We start from the raw sequence: 15,885 nt of genomic DNA, 5'->3' as shown, positions 1-15,885 counted from the left end.
CAGCACCTGGCCGACGCTTACACACACTGACATGCCGCTGCAGAAGGTTACTGCAGTTGGAGGCCTTCTCTTCTGGGGGGCAATAAGTGCCAGTCGCACACAGCAATCAATTGCTGGGTGGCTGAGTGCAGGGATGGGTGGCTGAATTTGGGGCCCCTCTGATTGTTCCGCCACCGATGTCGGCAGATGCACAGGCTACTCCTGGGCAACAAGCATGTAAATTCCCCCTGCGAACAAGCATTTAACACTCCTAGGCAATGAGCATTTAAACCCCAATGGCAACTAGCATGTTTCCCCCTGGGAACAAGCATTTACCCCCCTGGTAACAAGCATATTATCCCCCTGGGCAACAAGCATTTAACTCCTCTAGCAATGAGCATGTAATCCTCCCTGGGCATTGAGTGGGTAATTCCCACTGGGCAACAAACATGTACTCCCCCATGGCAACAAGTATGTCCTACCCCATGGCAAGGAGCATGTAAGCCCTTGGCACTGAGCAAGAAACCTTTGGCAATGACCATGTAACCCCTGGCAATGAGCATGCAACCCTCTGGCACAGAGCATGTAGGGAAGTGGCACTTACAGGTATGTGGCATAATATGTTATGGGTATTATGGCATGTGGTATAATATGTAATGGGCATTATGGCATGTGGCCTAATGTGTAATAAGCATTATGGTGTGTGGCATAATGTGTAATGGGCATTACGGCATGTGGCATAATATGTAATGGGCATTATTGCATGTGGGCTAATGTGTAATGGACATTATGATGTGTGGCATAATATGTAATGGGCATTACGATGTGTGGTATAATGTGTAATGGGCATTATGGTGTGTGGCCTATTATGTAATGAGCATTATGGTGTGTGGCATAATGTGTAATGGGCATTATTGCACTTGGTATAATGACTAATGGGCATTATGGTGTGTGGTATAATGTGTAGTAGGCATTACGGTGAGTGATGGTCTGGGAGCAGCCATTATATGGAACTTCTTGCCACCAATATGCCCACCATCCCTCCCTGCTCCACACAACTACTAGTGCTTAAGGGGGTGGGGATCCCCCAGTTATATCAGTGTATGGGGCCCCAAGATTTTGGTTGCCGGCCCTGTGAACTTGTCCTATTCTGTCTTGTACTGTACATCACTGTTTTCTTATTTTGCTTTCTTGTATATTAAGTCTGTAACCGGGCTGTGTTGATCAATTCATGCTCACCTGTACAATCCTATCCAGTCCCCCTTTATCGGAGAGCTGAATTGTGGACCTGTGAGTTCCAGCATCTTCATCAGATCATCTTGCTGGAATGGCCGAACTTGTGGGGGATTCTGTGCATAAAGAAATACACTTTTTCACGCTACTTGTACAGCTTCAGAGCAAGGAAAGATATATAATACATGGGAGGGAACATGATGCACATTAACAATAATTTTCGGCAAAACTGGAACAGATATGTTTTGTTATCTATTTTATTGTGCAAATATGCTTCAATTTATGACAGGCATTCCCAACGCAGGTCCTCAAGGCACACTAAAGGTGCCTATACATTACTGCAACTTACATTACTGATCACCCTTGACCACCTGGGACCTTCCCGAGCGGCAGGATCGCATACAATATACTGCATGCGGTCCTTTTGTGAAATCGGGCAAAATCACACTAGTGTATGGCCAGCTTAAAGTGGAGTACACACATAAAGATTTATATTTTCAATCTATCTGGTTGGAAAAAAAACTTGGTAAAGTGTGGGAGCAAATGACATCAACCATTTGCTCTCAAATGCTAAAACATACAATGGTCGGTCAGAGGTATTGGTTAAATCAGTTTGATTTATCAAAGATATCCAAGCAATTGTTTTTCCTGTCAGCCAATAATGGATACTGGGACTTACAGTATATGGTACAGTGAACTGGAAGACTTGGGCACCAAGGAGTTAAAACTTCTGAGAAGTGCAGCAGAGGGCCCTTCTGCCCTATACCCTGCATGTTCCCTGATCAGCTGAGGTAAAAGGGCACCTCTTTAAGGAGAGGGTGGTTTCAGACTGATTTTTTAAACTTCTTTTTACAGTTCTATTATTGTCTTTTTTTTTTAATACAAATTCAGCAGTCAGCGCCACTGCTTATAGCATGGCAGATGACTGCTCTGACACCCTCTTCCGGTGGCCGGACCTCACCAAACACTTCCTTGCACTTGAAGGAGACACAGCCGAAGCGAGGGGCAGGCAAGAAGGCTCTCCGTTTACTAAGAGTCGGCAGTGCGGCTACACTACCAGTAGGGGAGCGGGTATCAGTGACTTGCCAGTGGTTCTCAGTTCTCTCTAAGCCACCGCTAGACCACCAGGGATATTTGGGATGCAACATGGGACTTTTAAGCAGCATCCATGGGGTTCCAGGAAAGTGCCTTTCTTGCAGCTCCACCACCTTGCCTGTGTCCTGCCCTGGGTTCCCACCAAGGGGAATTAGAGCTGATTTCCTGAATACTGGGGAAAAATCAAATAGGGTCCCCCTATATTCAAGAAACCAGCACTTGGCTATTTGACAGGTCCTTGTTACATAAATACGGTCGTCGTCCCCCCCCCCCCCAGTATTTTTATAACCAGCCAAAACATGGCTCTGGCTTGTCAGCCCTGGCCGGGTCCCTGGAGGAGTCCTTCCCCCCTCCAGAGCAACAGCTGGTCCGGGCTGAAGCCCAGTGCCCCTGGGCGGGAGATGTGATGCTGATGGTAATTAAATAGATTTTTTCAAAAAGTGTAAAAATAAGTTATTGGGTTTTATAGTTGAACTAAAAGGCCCAGCAAGCCTCCCCTGCATGCTGGGACTTGGAGAACCACAAGTCTCAGCATGTGGGGCATTACTGGGCCCGTTTTGACTTTTTTCCCTCAATTGACTTTCTTCCGAGGGTTCTGTGTCGGTTGAAAAGGGAACCAATCACATAAATTCTAATCACCTCCGACTTGCCCAGATGAGCTGGTATGCAGACCTATGTAATCTGTCCATACGTTTGGACTTGCTATCACTAGGTCCATATCTCTATCCCTGTCTTCCCCAGTGAGTTTTGATGGGGTGGCTATTGATGTCAGTCTTGAGAGCTAGGTATTTCTCCAATTCGGTCATCCAAACCATGTTGGCAGCCAGAAAGCCTTCTTCCGCTTTTAGAAGGTCTGGCACAATTATTTTCAGTGTTGTACTGCCCAACGCTTCAATCCAAGAGTATACTGTCTCTGTGGAGTCTTAGCCCTTGTTCATTTTGGCTTAGATTTGGGACTTCACTAAAAGTGCAGATGTCCGCCCTATCGGTTCTGTTCCAACGTAGGGTAGCGAGTTACACACATTCTTACAGAGGGTGTTACTGCAGCCTTGAGTTTGTACATCCAGTACATCAATGGGATGGGTATGGTATAACGTTCCGACAGTCGGGATTCCAATGGTCATTTCTCTGACATTGAAATCAAGACTGTCAGGAGCCCGACAGGGGGACGAGCAAGGGATTTAAGTCCCTTGCTGTGCTGGCCATCTACTCTATTCTCCCTCTATGGGGGTTGTGGACCTCCACAAGGGAAAATAGCCCATGTTAGTTGTGATTCCAACTTGGATGTATAAAGTATTCACTAATCATTGTTATTACTATCTTTTTTTCATATATACTATTGTATCATACAAAAATATAACTGTTTACTTGCAGTGCAGTGCTTTAATAAAAAAGCTGTGATTCCAACTGTCAGGCTCCTGATAGATGGGATTCCGATGTCAGAGAAACGACTGTTGGAATACAGCGTGTTGGTGAGTTATCCAGCACCCACTGGGATCTATCCTTGGTTCTTTAGGAACTTCAGAGACCTTCATTTGAGACCTTGGAATTAGTTGATGTCAACTAGCTTACTTGGAAAATGGTTTTCTCATTGGCTATTGCCTCAGCTCATAGTCTTTGACTTGGGTGCGCTATAGGTCCCCATTTCTGGTATTCCATGAGGAGAGGGCATTCGGCTTGACTATCTGCCTACAGTAGTCTTGGGTTTCTATACCAATCAAGAAATTGTGGTGCTGGTTCTGTCGCCTGTAGACTCTTCTGCTGATGTGGAATTCCTGGAAATTCGAGACATAGTCCGGGCACTGCACAATTATGTTTACAGGACCATTTCATTTACAAAAACAGACTTCTTGTTTGTACTTTACAATGTCCACAAACATGGTTAGCTCCCCTCTAAACAAATGTTGGTTACATGTTGCCATTCGCCAGACTTATCTGCTGGCTGTGAGGCTGGTTTTGGTTTCAGTGAGTGCTCAATCCACTTGATCGGTTGGTGCTTCGTGGGCAGCACACTGCAGGGTTTTATTGGAGCAGTTTTGCAGAGCCACCACTTGGTCTTCTGCAAATACTTTCATAAAATGTGATTGTTTTTACTACTTCGCCTCAGAAGATTCTGCTGTTTATGTATTGTGTCATAAGTGCAGCTCAGGAGTGTTCCTATCCATAAGGGGACAGCTTTGGGAAGTCCCAGTATCTACCAATGACTGACAGGAAAAATTGATTTTTTTTTTCTTACATACAAAATCCTTTTTTTCTGGTGGATACTGGGCACCCTTCCTTATGTTCCTGTTGGGTGCAGGGTTCCTTTTTGAGGCACAGACAGACAGTGCATTTGTTTGGAAGTACATGCCTTTTTTTCATTCCTGCTTCTTCTTTCCTATACCTGTTACATGGCTTGTTAAGTTTGACTGGCTTTCAAGAACAGGCAGGGTATAGGGGAGGAGGAACCTCTGCTGCACTCCTCAGAAGCTTTAACTTCTTGGTGCCAGGTCCCCCAGTCCACCATACCCCATACGTCCCTGTATGATTTACAGGTAGGGCAAAAATCCTTTTTGTCCATTTTCCAGCGAGTTTTAGTTTTTGCTAATAACTTACATAACATGTAAACCCAGTCTCTTATTTAAAAAAAATAAAAGCAAAAAATAATTGTTATACCTTGCAGTGATTTTTGTAGTAGTGTCCATCTTAGCCACAATTTTGAAGTGATTTCTATATCTAGACTGGAGTAACATTCTTCACAGAGCAGAGCAATATTACAGGACTGTAGAGTGACCTACCTTCCAGGGAGTGATGGAACTATGATGTGGCATCAGGCTGCCCATGTAACGCTCCTGAAACATAAAGCGTTATTTAGAATCATGTTGAACACTCAAGACAGGATAGTAATACTACATCTCACCAGAGGCAGGATGAAGCTTTGTGTGAGCTCAAACAGGTGTTTCCGGAGCAATAAACTAAGTGTGGAAGAGGGGAGTTTCTTCTGAAGACCCTGTAGAAAAGTGGGCACATGCATCAGTACAATGGTGTACATTTGCACATCTTATACTTTTGTAACATACATGGTTAGTACCGAACTTTGTGCACAATTACCTTTAGCAACTGTTTGATCAGTGTCTTGTCTTTGTGCAGAAATGGCTTATAGGATGTGTACATTCCTAAAGTGCATGAAAAATCCCAACAAAATTAGTGAGACATAGAGACATATAAATGGCTGTATAAGAGCAATTTGGGTACTCTTTACCTAGAACGGCGCCCGTCGCGGGCATCGCGGGTACATTTATGCCTGCCCGCGACGCGACCGACGCGATGCCCGCGATTTTCCCATTGAAAACCATGTTAAATCTGAAAAATCGCGTCGGTCGCGTCGCGGCCGGCCATAAATGTACCCGCGATGCCCGCGACGCGATGCTACCGATTTCCCATAGAAATCAATGTTAAAAGGCGCGATGGACCCGATTTTAGCGTTAAATGCCTCAATGCCCGCGATTTGGCCATAGAAATCAATGTTAAATGGGCCACAGAGCCCATTAACCCTTAAATGGCCCCCAAAATTTTTAACGCCACCCCACGATCAACGTGAACCCGAAGCGTGGCGAGCGCAGCGAGCCCGCGAGGGGCGGCGGTACGCGTCCTACGACCTTTTCATGCCCTACTATCCACGTCGGCGTGGAGTTGAGAATAGAATAGTGTGGCGAGCGCAGCGAGCCACCGAGCCCGAAGCGTGGCGAGCGCAGCGAGCCCCGCGAGGGGACGCGGATACCTTCACAGGTAAACGCGTCCCCTCGCGGGCTTCACAGGTGTCCGTGGCGACGCGGACACCTGTGAAGCCCGCGAAGGGACGCGTTTACCTGTGAAGGTATCCGCGTCCCCTCGCGGGGCTCGCTGCGCTCGCCACGCTTCGGGCTCGGTGGCTCGCTGCGCTCGCCACACTATTCTATTCTCAACTCCACGCCGACGTGGATAGTAGGGCATGAAAAGGTCGTAGGACGCGTACCGCCGCCCCTCGTGGGCTCGCTGCGCTCGCCACGCTTCGGGTTCACGTTGATTGTGGGGTGGCGTTAAAAATTTTGGGGGCCATTTAAGACTTCAGGGGGACTATTAGGGCTCTGTGGCCCATTTAACATTGTTTCCTATGTAAAAATCGCGGGCATTGAGGCATTTAACGGTAAAATCGCGGTCAATCTGTCTTTTTAACATTGTTCCCTATGGGAAAATCGCGGTAATCGCGGGTACCCGATTTTGATGTACCCGCGATTTACCCGCGATGCCCGCGATTACCGCGATTTTACCCGCGATGCCCGCGATTTCAATCGTGGGCGCCGTTCTAGGTAAAGAGTACCGCAATTTGTTATCCAATGTAAAATTGTTGTACGTTCAAATGTCAGGGCTGGCTCAAAAATATTGGTAGTAGTCACCACTAGAGTGCAGAACAAAAGAAAAAAGATGTGAGTATGGATATGGACAATATTGATAGAGTTAACGATATCGCATGCATATCATACCATGGGCCATTAATGACCCTCCTGTCACCTGTACATGCAGCTTTCTTCAGATCATAAGGTTTCTTTCTCTCATAAACACACAGAATATACTTCTCTGAAACACTGTAAATACCATAAACCCTACTACAGTAGCACTAAACTGTGAGATATTAGTTTAATGTGCTCTGCTCCTTTGTTAAGATAATAGTCTGTGAAGTGAGAAAGTCTATGGGCGGCCATGGCGGGGCTCTGGCAATGGCAAGTGCATACACACTTACCGATGCCACTGGGTACCCCTCCCCCTCTACGATGGTAGAGGGGGGAGGGGCACATGCTGCATAAACTACTCATGGGAGCGTGCATTTTCTACCAGGTGCAGCATACACACGGTGCTATAAAATGAGGGATACCGCTCATAAGGGCTAAAAGGAGTGATATTGCTAATTTTATTGTGTGTATGCACCTTTATAGGTGATCAGGGGATCAGATATGGAAGCTTGAGAAGAAAGAATTTTTATGATCATCTATGAACTACTTGAAGTTTTCTGCTGTTCATAGACATTCTATCCGTACAGCTATCTCCTCTTGTCATAGTGACCAGCCTGTGGCCAGGCATTTTCGTGGAGGCTGGGCATAATATGGCCACCGTAAGATATATTATTATACACCATATTCCCCCTGATGTTTGTGGAGGGATCGTTATTTAAAACTTTTGAAATGTGAATCAAGACGGATTCACCGTTTGAATATCATCTCACCCAAGGGCCTCCTTGAACAATTAGATCTCTTGCCTTTATTTAACTCACTTTACATTTAGCTCAATATTTATGAGTTTTATCTATCCTGGGTGTACATACTTTGATGACTGCTAGTGATTTCTTGCTGCTGCTGCTATTACTGATTTGTGTTTCTGCTTCATAACCTTGGGGTTATTCTAGTCCATTCTTTCTGACAAAATCCTTCTTAGATGGACAAAACCATGTGCACTGCGGGTGGGGCAGATGTAACTTGTGCAGAGAGAATTAGATTTGGGTGGGGTTTTTCTTCAAAGTGAGATCTATATTGAAGTGTAAAATCATTCAGTCAGTATTTTCCCTGCACAGAAACAAAATAACTCACCCAAATCTAATTCTCTCTGCACATGTTACATCTGCCCCCCTGCAGTGCACATGGTTTTGTCCATCTAAGAAGGATTTTGTCAGAAAGAATGAACTAGAATAAACCCCCTTATTAGGTAATGTTAGCTGCCGCTGCTGTATGTCAAGATTTTGTGTGTGCATTTTGTATGCTGCCTATAACTATATAACCTATACGTGGGTTATACCTATGCTGTTATAATATTGTTATATATGTTATTAGCACTGCTACCATTGTTTATAAATTTGTTTTAATTCTGTTTTTATTTAGTTTGGTTGGTATGGTAACTGAGGTGATAGGCTATGACATCACTTCCTGGTACCTTGCCTTTTCGTCTTGGTGTCATTTTGGATATATAAGGGGGTCAATTCTATTTTTTACAATGTAAATAGAGAAGGGAGAGCGCTCCCGGCACTATTCTAATCAGTGCGCCGCAAACTCCGACTAGCGGATTTCTGCTCATACCTCTCCTGGGGTGTAAGCAGAAATCTGACAAATACAGAGCAACTATGCTGTTTTGTGCCCTAGCGAGGCGCAAACTGCATCACCGCGGGACACTTTAGTCCGAAAATGTTGGTACTGGTGAGAACGCTCAGTACATGAATTATTTGTACAGCCACCTGGAGTGCCGCACTTCCCCCTTGCCTGCAGACTCATGTGAGGGCAACCGGTGCCACAGCATTTTTTCAGGGAGAGCCAGACCTGCCTTTGTTTTTTGTGTGTGTGTCTGCCGATAAGAGTTTTTGGACAGACTGGCTATAAGCTAATCAGTAATGTGATCCAGGGAGGAATTTCTTTCAGTCAGTAAATTCATCAATATCTCAATAACTCACCTGTTTTAGTGTCCAGCGTCTTCAACTTTGTTATCTTCTTCAACTTGACTTGTTTGGGTAAATCGCCTGCAGGTGAAGAATGAACTGTAATGTACTACTAAGTATGTAAAATCCATTTTTGTGACAATTTGTTCCCACTCTGAATGTGTCCCTAAGTTCTATTGAAATGTTCCAATAGTAGTTTATCAGTCATGCAATGCCTTTTTTCCTCCCCAGAAACCATGACTTCCCGCTGCTTTCTTACCAGACACTCGTGGTTCCCCAACACGTAGGATGTGTGGCCAGTGCTGCAATGTCTTGATAAAGAAAGGATTGGTGACTCCAAGTAGTAGGCTGGGACTGTGTAAAAAACAGCTATTAGAATATGTATTTATTGTTCTCTTTGGGTAAAATGGTAGAAGAATGCTAACTCTTGCATGTATATTTTAGCCTTTTAAGTCTAATGGGACCCATACATGAGCAATCACAATTAATGGATTTCCAGATCCAGGGATTTTTTGGCCAGATAAATGGATTTTACAATCTATCTGACTTTGCCCACACATTACAGATTTATTTCAGTGATCGGCAGATTTTTCCATCTAAAGATTGCATCTTCATATCTGGAAATTGCCCAATCGATTGTCATTTCAGCTGTTCATAATGTAAATAGATGAAGAAGACGAATTGGGAATGCCCACACATATAAAAAAAGATCCGCAGATAATACCAGATTATTAAACATGTTTAAAAACCTGATTAAGCAATCGATTGGCGATTTTGATTGGGATTGCCAAAAGGGGGAGCCCACACATCTAAAATTAATTGTGGCAATCACCTCCATATCTGAAAATTGTCACAATTAATTGCTGATGTATGGGGCCCTTAAGGACACAGACACAAAACTAAATAGGCATGCATCATTGTACATTGGTCCTCCTCGCATACTTACGCAGCTTGTGTCCTTGTTGTATACTCCTTGAATTCACTATCATGGATAGTAAAATATGGACGGAAATCTGAGCAGAACTTTAAAGGAGAAATACATCTGCAAATACAACGATAAAAGCATGAGCTCTACAAACGAATACAGAATACAGCAATGGATGCACTCAGGATCTAGCTCATGTTGTAGTAGCTAGCCATTTCTCAGTGCTGGTTATCTTTATATTAAATTTACTCAAATTATTGACATTTACGGGGGAATTGACTAAGGTCGAAAAGGTATGAATTCACCCATTCGTACATTCGATCTAAAATATGGCTGGGACCCAGTGCCCAGCTAATTTACTAAAAGCCGAATTCGGCTGATTTGCCATTTTTACAAACTCGCCTATAGGAATGAATTGATAGAATTGATAAAACTTGGCCATATATGGCCATGAGTTCTATGGTGGTCAGCAAATTTACTATCATTGCTAGCTAGCTGGTTCTAAGTTCGCATTTTCATCCCGATTGTGGCTGATCCTAGTCGTACCCATTCTCCAAGTCCCTGCATGTAATATTTACCCCTTACGTCTCTTGTTTTACATAATAAGCTATAAAATATTCTGCAGTGCTAGTTAGTTATTGCCATGTTGTTATTCATATTCTCAAATGTAGCCAAAACAAAATAAAATAATATGGTATAAAAAATAGTACTATACAATTATTATTTCTCTAATCATCACAATATAGAACATTTTTCTCAAGGATAATTTATATTGTTTGGTACCTTCATCATGTGAACAAACACATTTGGAACATTCCTAGGAAGGGTACAAGTTACTTGGCATACATACTGGAGTGGCTTGTCAATTCTACATCAGAATGAAATCTGGAGGTGGCTTAACTAACTTATTTGACCTAAGCAATAGTTTCTCGAACTTGGTCCTCAGGACAAGAAACGGTTCATGTTTTCCAGGTTTCCTTACAGAATCACACCAGGGAGGTAGAGATTACAGTCAGGATAATTCCGAATGTTAACACATGCCACGGGAAGGCTGTAGTCTTTCCCTCCCCGGTGACAGCTGTCCAGAGACACCCTTACTGGCACCTTTCCAGGTGGACACCTCCCCCCCCTCACCTGCAGGTCACCGGTCCGCTACAGTTGAAGTTCAGTAGAGATCCGGTGCCTGGAGAGAACGTCATCCCCAAGCACCAGCACTGCATCCAATATTACCGGGTTGGCACCACAGTAAAAACAGGGTAAGTCCCAGGTCTGACCCGCCTTGGACCTGTGTTTCAAATCCCTGGTTAAATCCAGGACTTTCGTGGAAAAGGGTATAATGTTTAGATCCTAGCCCTTCTTTGCACACCTAAATAATGCTGGAATAGATCTGCCTATATTCATGCCCATAATGGTGGAAGACAATATTAGAGGGGGTGTGGAGATCCACTCCACCTCTAATATTGTCTTTATCCTGAGGTGAAATTGGGATACACCTCGAGAGATCCATCAGGCAGATCCCTCCAGATAGCGCCACGTTACCCTGCTCACTCCCTTCATTACTCCCATAATGGTGGAAGATCTTTTCCTTTCATTCTATATAACAGGCATGGTTTCTGGAAACCAGATGTGAAACATGTAATTTCCCCTTAGTAACATTTGGACGATAGCCTGGGAACACAGTCCATCTTCTCCTCTTCTTATCATGCGTGATGAAACAGGGCATCACTGTGCATGTGCTGACCCTTGTGCAAGCTCAGACCAGAGTGCTGGACATTTGCACCTTGAGATATTGAAAATGCTACAAAAATTAGTTATCAACTGAACAAAACTTTAGTTTTTTCCTACAACTAAATTATACCTGTATCGCTTCTACTGTCTATTCTATGGTGTATTTTACAGTAGTATTATAATGAGTTGCCCACATCCAAGTTAGAACAAAAAAAAATGGTGTTATAGGACAAACATGTTATTACCCAGTCAATGCCAGTACAATTTCAGAGGAGATGGTGGGAGAAGGAGCCATAACAACCAGCGGCTCTCCCAGCAAAACCAGCTCCCATAGCAACTGAAGGTTCATCAGAGTGGACTGCAAGGACCTAGGCAGACAAAGAATATAAATAGATTCTATTTTATGTACTGGAGACATAAATGACACTGTTATTGTAGAATATTGGGCAAAAGAAAACAGTTATTTCTGTATCTGTGTAGAAAAGTAACGTTGCCCAGAGCAAGCCATGGGGAGAGGCATTATTATCTTGGGAACCGCGGCAATGAGATATTCATCAGATTTTACTTGCTGCGCAAATTCCTGTGCAGTAAATGTCATTAACTAGTGATTCTAGATTTACTTGTCTAGATAAAAAATACTTAATACTAGTTTTTAAATATGTCTATCTTACCTATAAAGATCCAACTCCTGAATACTGGAAATATGACATGGGGGGTCCAGCCGATCCTGTATAATAAGGATGTACCATCATTAGCACACACTAATCTGGGCTCAGCCAAAACATAATTTAACATGGACAGTAACATTAATTTGACTCTTTTAATACCTCCACTATTCATATAGAAAAGGAAGTGACCCCCCCCTAACTCCAGAAATGTGTCTAAGATCTCTGCCATTTGTGTATTGCAGATGTCCCTCTTGCTCATTTGCTATGTTGGACTCTGCTGAAGAGCTGTAGGAATGCTGTCTGTTTGGCGAAACTGAGTACATGTGCTGGATGGTTGAAGCAGCTAGCAAATTAGTAGCTGACTCTCAGTAAACTAGGCCAGGGTGAGGAACTGGGCAGGAACTTATTGTAGGACATAACCAATATGGCTTCAATAGGAAAAGTAATAACATTAAGTATTTTGTAATGTCTAAATTCCTTACATGGTTATCTATCAAGCAAGTGGTGAGAGAGATCACGGTGACAGGATATCAGACATAACTGTCGGTGAGAACCTGTCCTGCCATATCGTGTCAGAGATCATCATGCCACACAAAAACATTGGTGTTAGATTTTGGGAAGGCTGACTTTTCACTGATAGGGAAATGTGTAAGCGATTCATTGGCGGACTGGTAGAACATGGACAGAGTTCAGGAGAAGTGGAATAAATTAAAAAGTGCAATACTGAGAGCTATATCATTTTGATTCAAAAGAGTAAGGAAAAACACTTAGATAACAAAAAAGTATGGTTTAAAAAAAAAAGTAGCAACTAGTGTTAAAGTAAAAAAGAGCGTATGTAGAAAATAGTGTATAAGCAGACTCAAAATAATGAAGATGAAGAGGTGTAACAGGCACAAGCTTGGGTTGGATTCTAAGAACTTGAGTCCCGATTAAGACCTGATTGCTGGGCTGCTAATTTCTGCAGCCCAGTGATCAGTTAGCCACATCACCCACCACTGTAAGGATTTCCCCACACACACGCTCTTCTGTGTGCAGTGGACGCGTAAGCATAGACATACTTGGAGCTGCGATGGCCATGGGGAAATGGGGGCCGCTTCCCCCCCCCCCCCCCCTGGCGGCCCAGGAGCCACCTGCATTTTTCTGCGGCACTTCAAGAGAATGCAGGGGTGCTGCCCACAAACGCAGGCCACTTGTCACTGGTCATTGCTGGCTTGGTGACACGGAGGACTCTTGCATCCGCATCGGGATGCTACTTGCCGATGCTAGCAGTGACGGAGTGTATGTGGGGGGAGAGAGACAACAGGGGTAATTCTGCATTCAGAAGTAAGGCTCTTGCTAGCAATGTATTCCATCGGCATGGAGGATGTGTACATTGTCAGTGACATAGTGTATACACACTAAATTATATTTATGTTTTGTTGTTCCAACCCATCAGAATTGCCATAATCTTTAACAATGCCATCTAGTGTACCCAGCATTAGATCATCAAGAGGTGGCAAGTATAATTTAACGTAACAATATGCAAAATCATGCACTTGCTTCTCAAAAATTTCAGTTGACTTAAAGGCAGGTAAGCAAGTCAGATGCTTGGTTGCATAGGGAGAGGAATCAGGAGCAGTAATATTGTCAATGTATAGGTCATTGGTACGTCATTCTTGTACAGTTCATATATCTGGAAAGTTTTAAATAAATTAATGGCCAACATTGCAAAACTTCGCAGAAAGGGTAGTGGATATGTGAAATAGCCTCCCAAAAGAGAGGTAGAGGCAAAGACAGTTCAGTAATTGAAACATGCTTGGGATTGGCATAAGAATATCCTTACAAAGAACCAGGGTTGAGGGTAGCAAAAACTTACAAAAAGGGCAGACTAGTTTATTTTTATCTGCCATCAACTTCTATGTTTCTTTTTTTTTAAATTTAAATTTTATTACATAATTTTTCACAATACATACAATACAATTACATCCCGTCATCATTTACCACTGGTAATTTTCTTATACATATTTCAATATCTTTATGACGGCCCTTCCCTCCCACAAAAAATAGAAAAAGAGAAAGAAAAAAAAAAAAAAAAAAACATTGGATTGCATCGATATGTTCTCCCACCCTTTTTCTTCCATCAGAATTAACATGGTCAAGAATATGTCCTCCACAATTCCCATAACTCTACTACCCCAATGGACTCATAATGGTAGGGCATAATTACCTTAGTTATACCCTCTTACTCCAACCAGAGTACACCTATTCCCCTCAATGCCCATATGTGTATGGTGGAGGGAGGCCATTGTACTCAAGCCATGGGCCCCAGATCCTCCCAAACATTACAGATGTATCCTCCACAATGCTTGCTAAATATTCTAAGTGATATATATCCCAAATTGATGCCAGGATCGCTTGTTTAGATGGGGTATTTATTGATTTCCAGTGAAGGGCAATCTTTATCTTTACCGCCCCACATATAAACCATACTAATTTTTGCTGGTGTTTTAAAATCCCCGGAATATTTTGTGGTAACAAAAAATAGCTAGGTTCCTCTAGTATTCGGATTCCCACCACCTTTTTAATCAACTCCCTTGTAAATCTCCATATCTCCCTTATTTTGGGGCATCCCCAGAAGATATGGGTCATGGAGCCTCTCAGCCCACACTCCCTCCAACATTCATCCGACATATTCGGGAACATTTGGGCCAATTTAATTGGTGTCATATACCATCGAGTGTATATTTTATATGCATTTTCTCTATATCTAATTGAGGGCGAAACCGACACTATATTTTGTTTAATTTTATCCCACTCTCTGTTCTCCAGCTGTATTCCCATCTCATGTTCCCATGCCATTTCGTGCGCTGCTCGTCTTGGTTTGTTATAATTAAGTAGTAATTTGTATAATGTTGAAATCAAGCCTTTCGAGCGAGCCCTTTTAAGGCATAGTGTTTCCACAACTGTCTTATTCTCCTGTAGATGTCCCCTTGTTATGGAACCATAGAAACTCCTTAATTGTAAAAATTGGTAGAAGCAGTTTGTGGATAAATTATATTTCTCCTGTAGCTCTCTAAAAGATGACTCTGCTAATTCATTGATGAATAGGATATCTTTTCCTGCCCAATCCTTAAAATATGATTTATCTTTTCCCGCTGGGAAATTTGGATTATCCCTTAAAGGTACCAATTTTGGAGGATTAGAAAGTAAGTCAAATTTTTTTGTTATTCTATCCCAAACATTCAATGTAAATGTAATCGTGGGAAAATTACATATCATGTTCGGTCTCAGTTTCCGTGGAATCCAAAGGAGGGTCGAGATTGACTGCATTTGCAGCAATTCCGACTCCACTTGGACCCATCTTCTAGACTCTGGATTAGAATGCCATAATATTGCCTGCGCCAGATGGGCCGCTAAGTAATACATTTGAATATTTGGGACCCCCAGACCGCCCTCTTTATTAGCGTTTTGTAAAATTTTCAGTCTCACCCTAGGTTTTTTCCCTGCCCACAGAAAACGGGTAAACATCTTATGAAGGTTTTTTATCGTACTACTGGGAATTGCAATTGGAAGGGCCTGGATCAAGTACAGTAACCTCGGGAGCACATTCATTTTTAATGCATTTGCCCTCCCTGACCATGATATATACAGTTCTCCCCACCTATTTATATCTTTTTGTAAGTCATTAATCAATCTAGGGTAATTTGCTCGAAAAAGATTATTATAATGTTTTGTTAAAAATATTCCTAGATATTTCAGATTATTTTTTTTCCAAACAAATTGATATAATCCGGCTATCTGGTTTTTCATTTCTTGTGGCAGGTTTATATCCAATACTTCTG

The 15,885-nt window shown here is 42.8% G+C and overlaps 1 protein-coding gene across 2 annotated transcripts in view; it reads right to left on the bottom strand.

Moving 5' to 3' along the window:
- Window positions 1-15,885, bottom strand: part of DENND6B (DENN domain containing 6B) — an 80,074-nt gene that overhangs the window by 27,711 nt on the left and 36,478 nt on the right. For both annotated transcript variants that reach the window (XM_083183234.1, XM_083183235.1), the window contains 9 exons: window positions 12,068-12,123; window positions 11,642-11,764; window positions 9,690-9,785; window positions 9,003-9,097; window positions 8,759-8,824; window positions 5,398-5,462; window positions 5,207-5,296; window positions 5,085-5,138; window positions 1,219-1,328 (listed from right to left, as the gene is read on the bottom strand). In XM_083183234.1, coding sequence (XP_083039360.1) covers window positions 1,219-1,328; window positions 5,085-5,138; window positions 5,207-5,296; window positions 5,398-5,462; window positions 8,759-8,824; window positions 9,003-9,097; window positions 9,690-9,785; window positions 11,642-11,764; window positions 12,068-12,123 — 755 coding nt within the window. The remainder of the gene's footprint in view (window positions 1-1,218; window positions 1,329-5,084; window positions 5,139-5,206; window positions 5,297-5,397; window positions 5,463-8,758; window positions 8,825-9,002; window positions 9,098-9,689; window positions 9,786-11,641; window positions 11,765-12,067; window positions 12,124-15,885) is intronic.

Source organism: Crinia signifera, chromosome 4 (assembly GCF_055691185.1).
Source record: "Crinia signifera chromosome 4, ASM5569118v1, whole genome shotgun sequence".
NCBI classification, from domain to species: domain Eukaryota; kingdom Metazoa; phylum Chordata; class Amphibia; order Anura; family Myobatrachidae; genus Crinia; species Crinia signifera.
The sequence above is the reverse complement of the archived record's forward strand: the minus strand, read 5'-3'. Positions and strand labels throughout refer to the sequence as shown.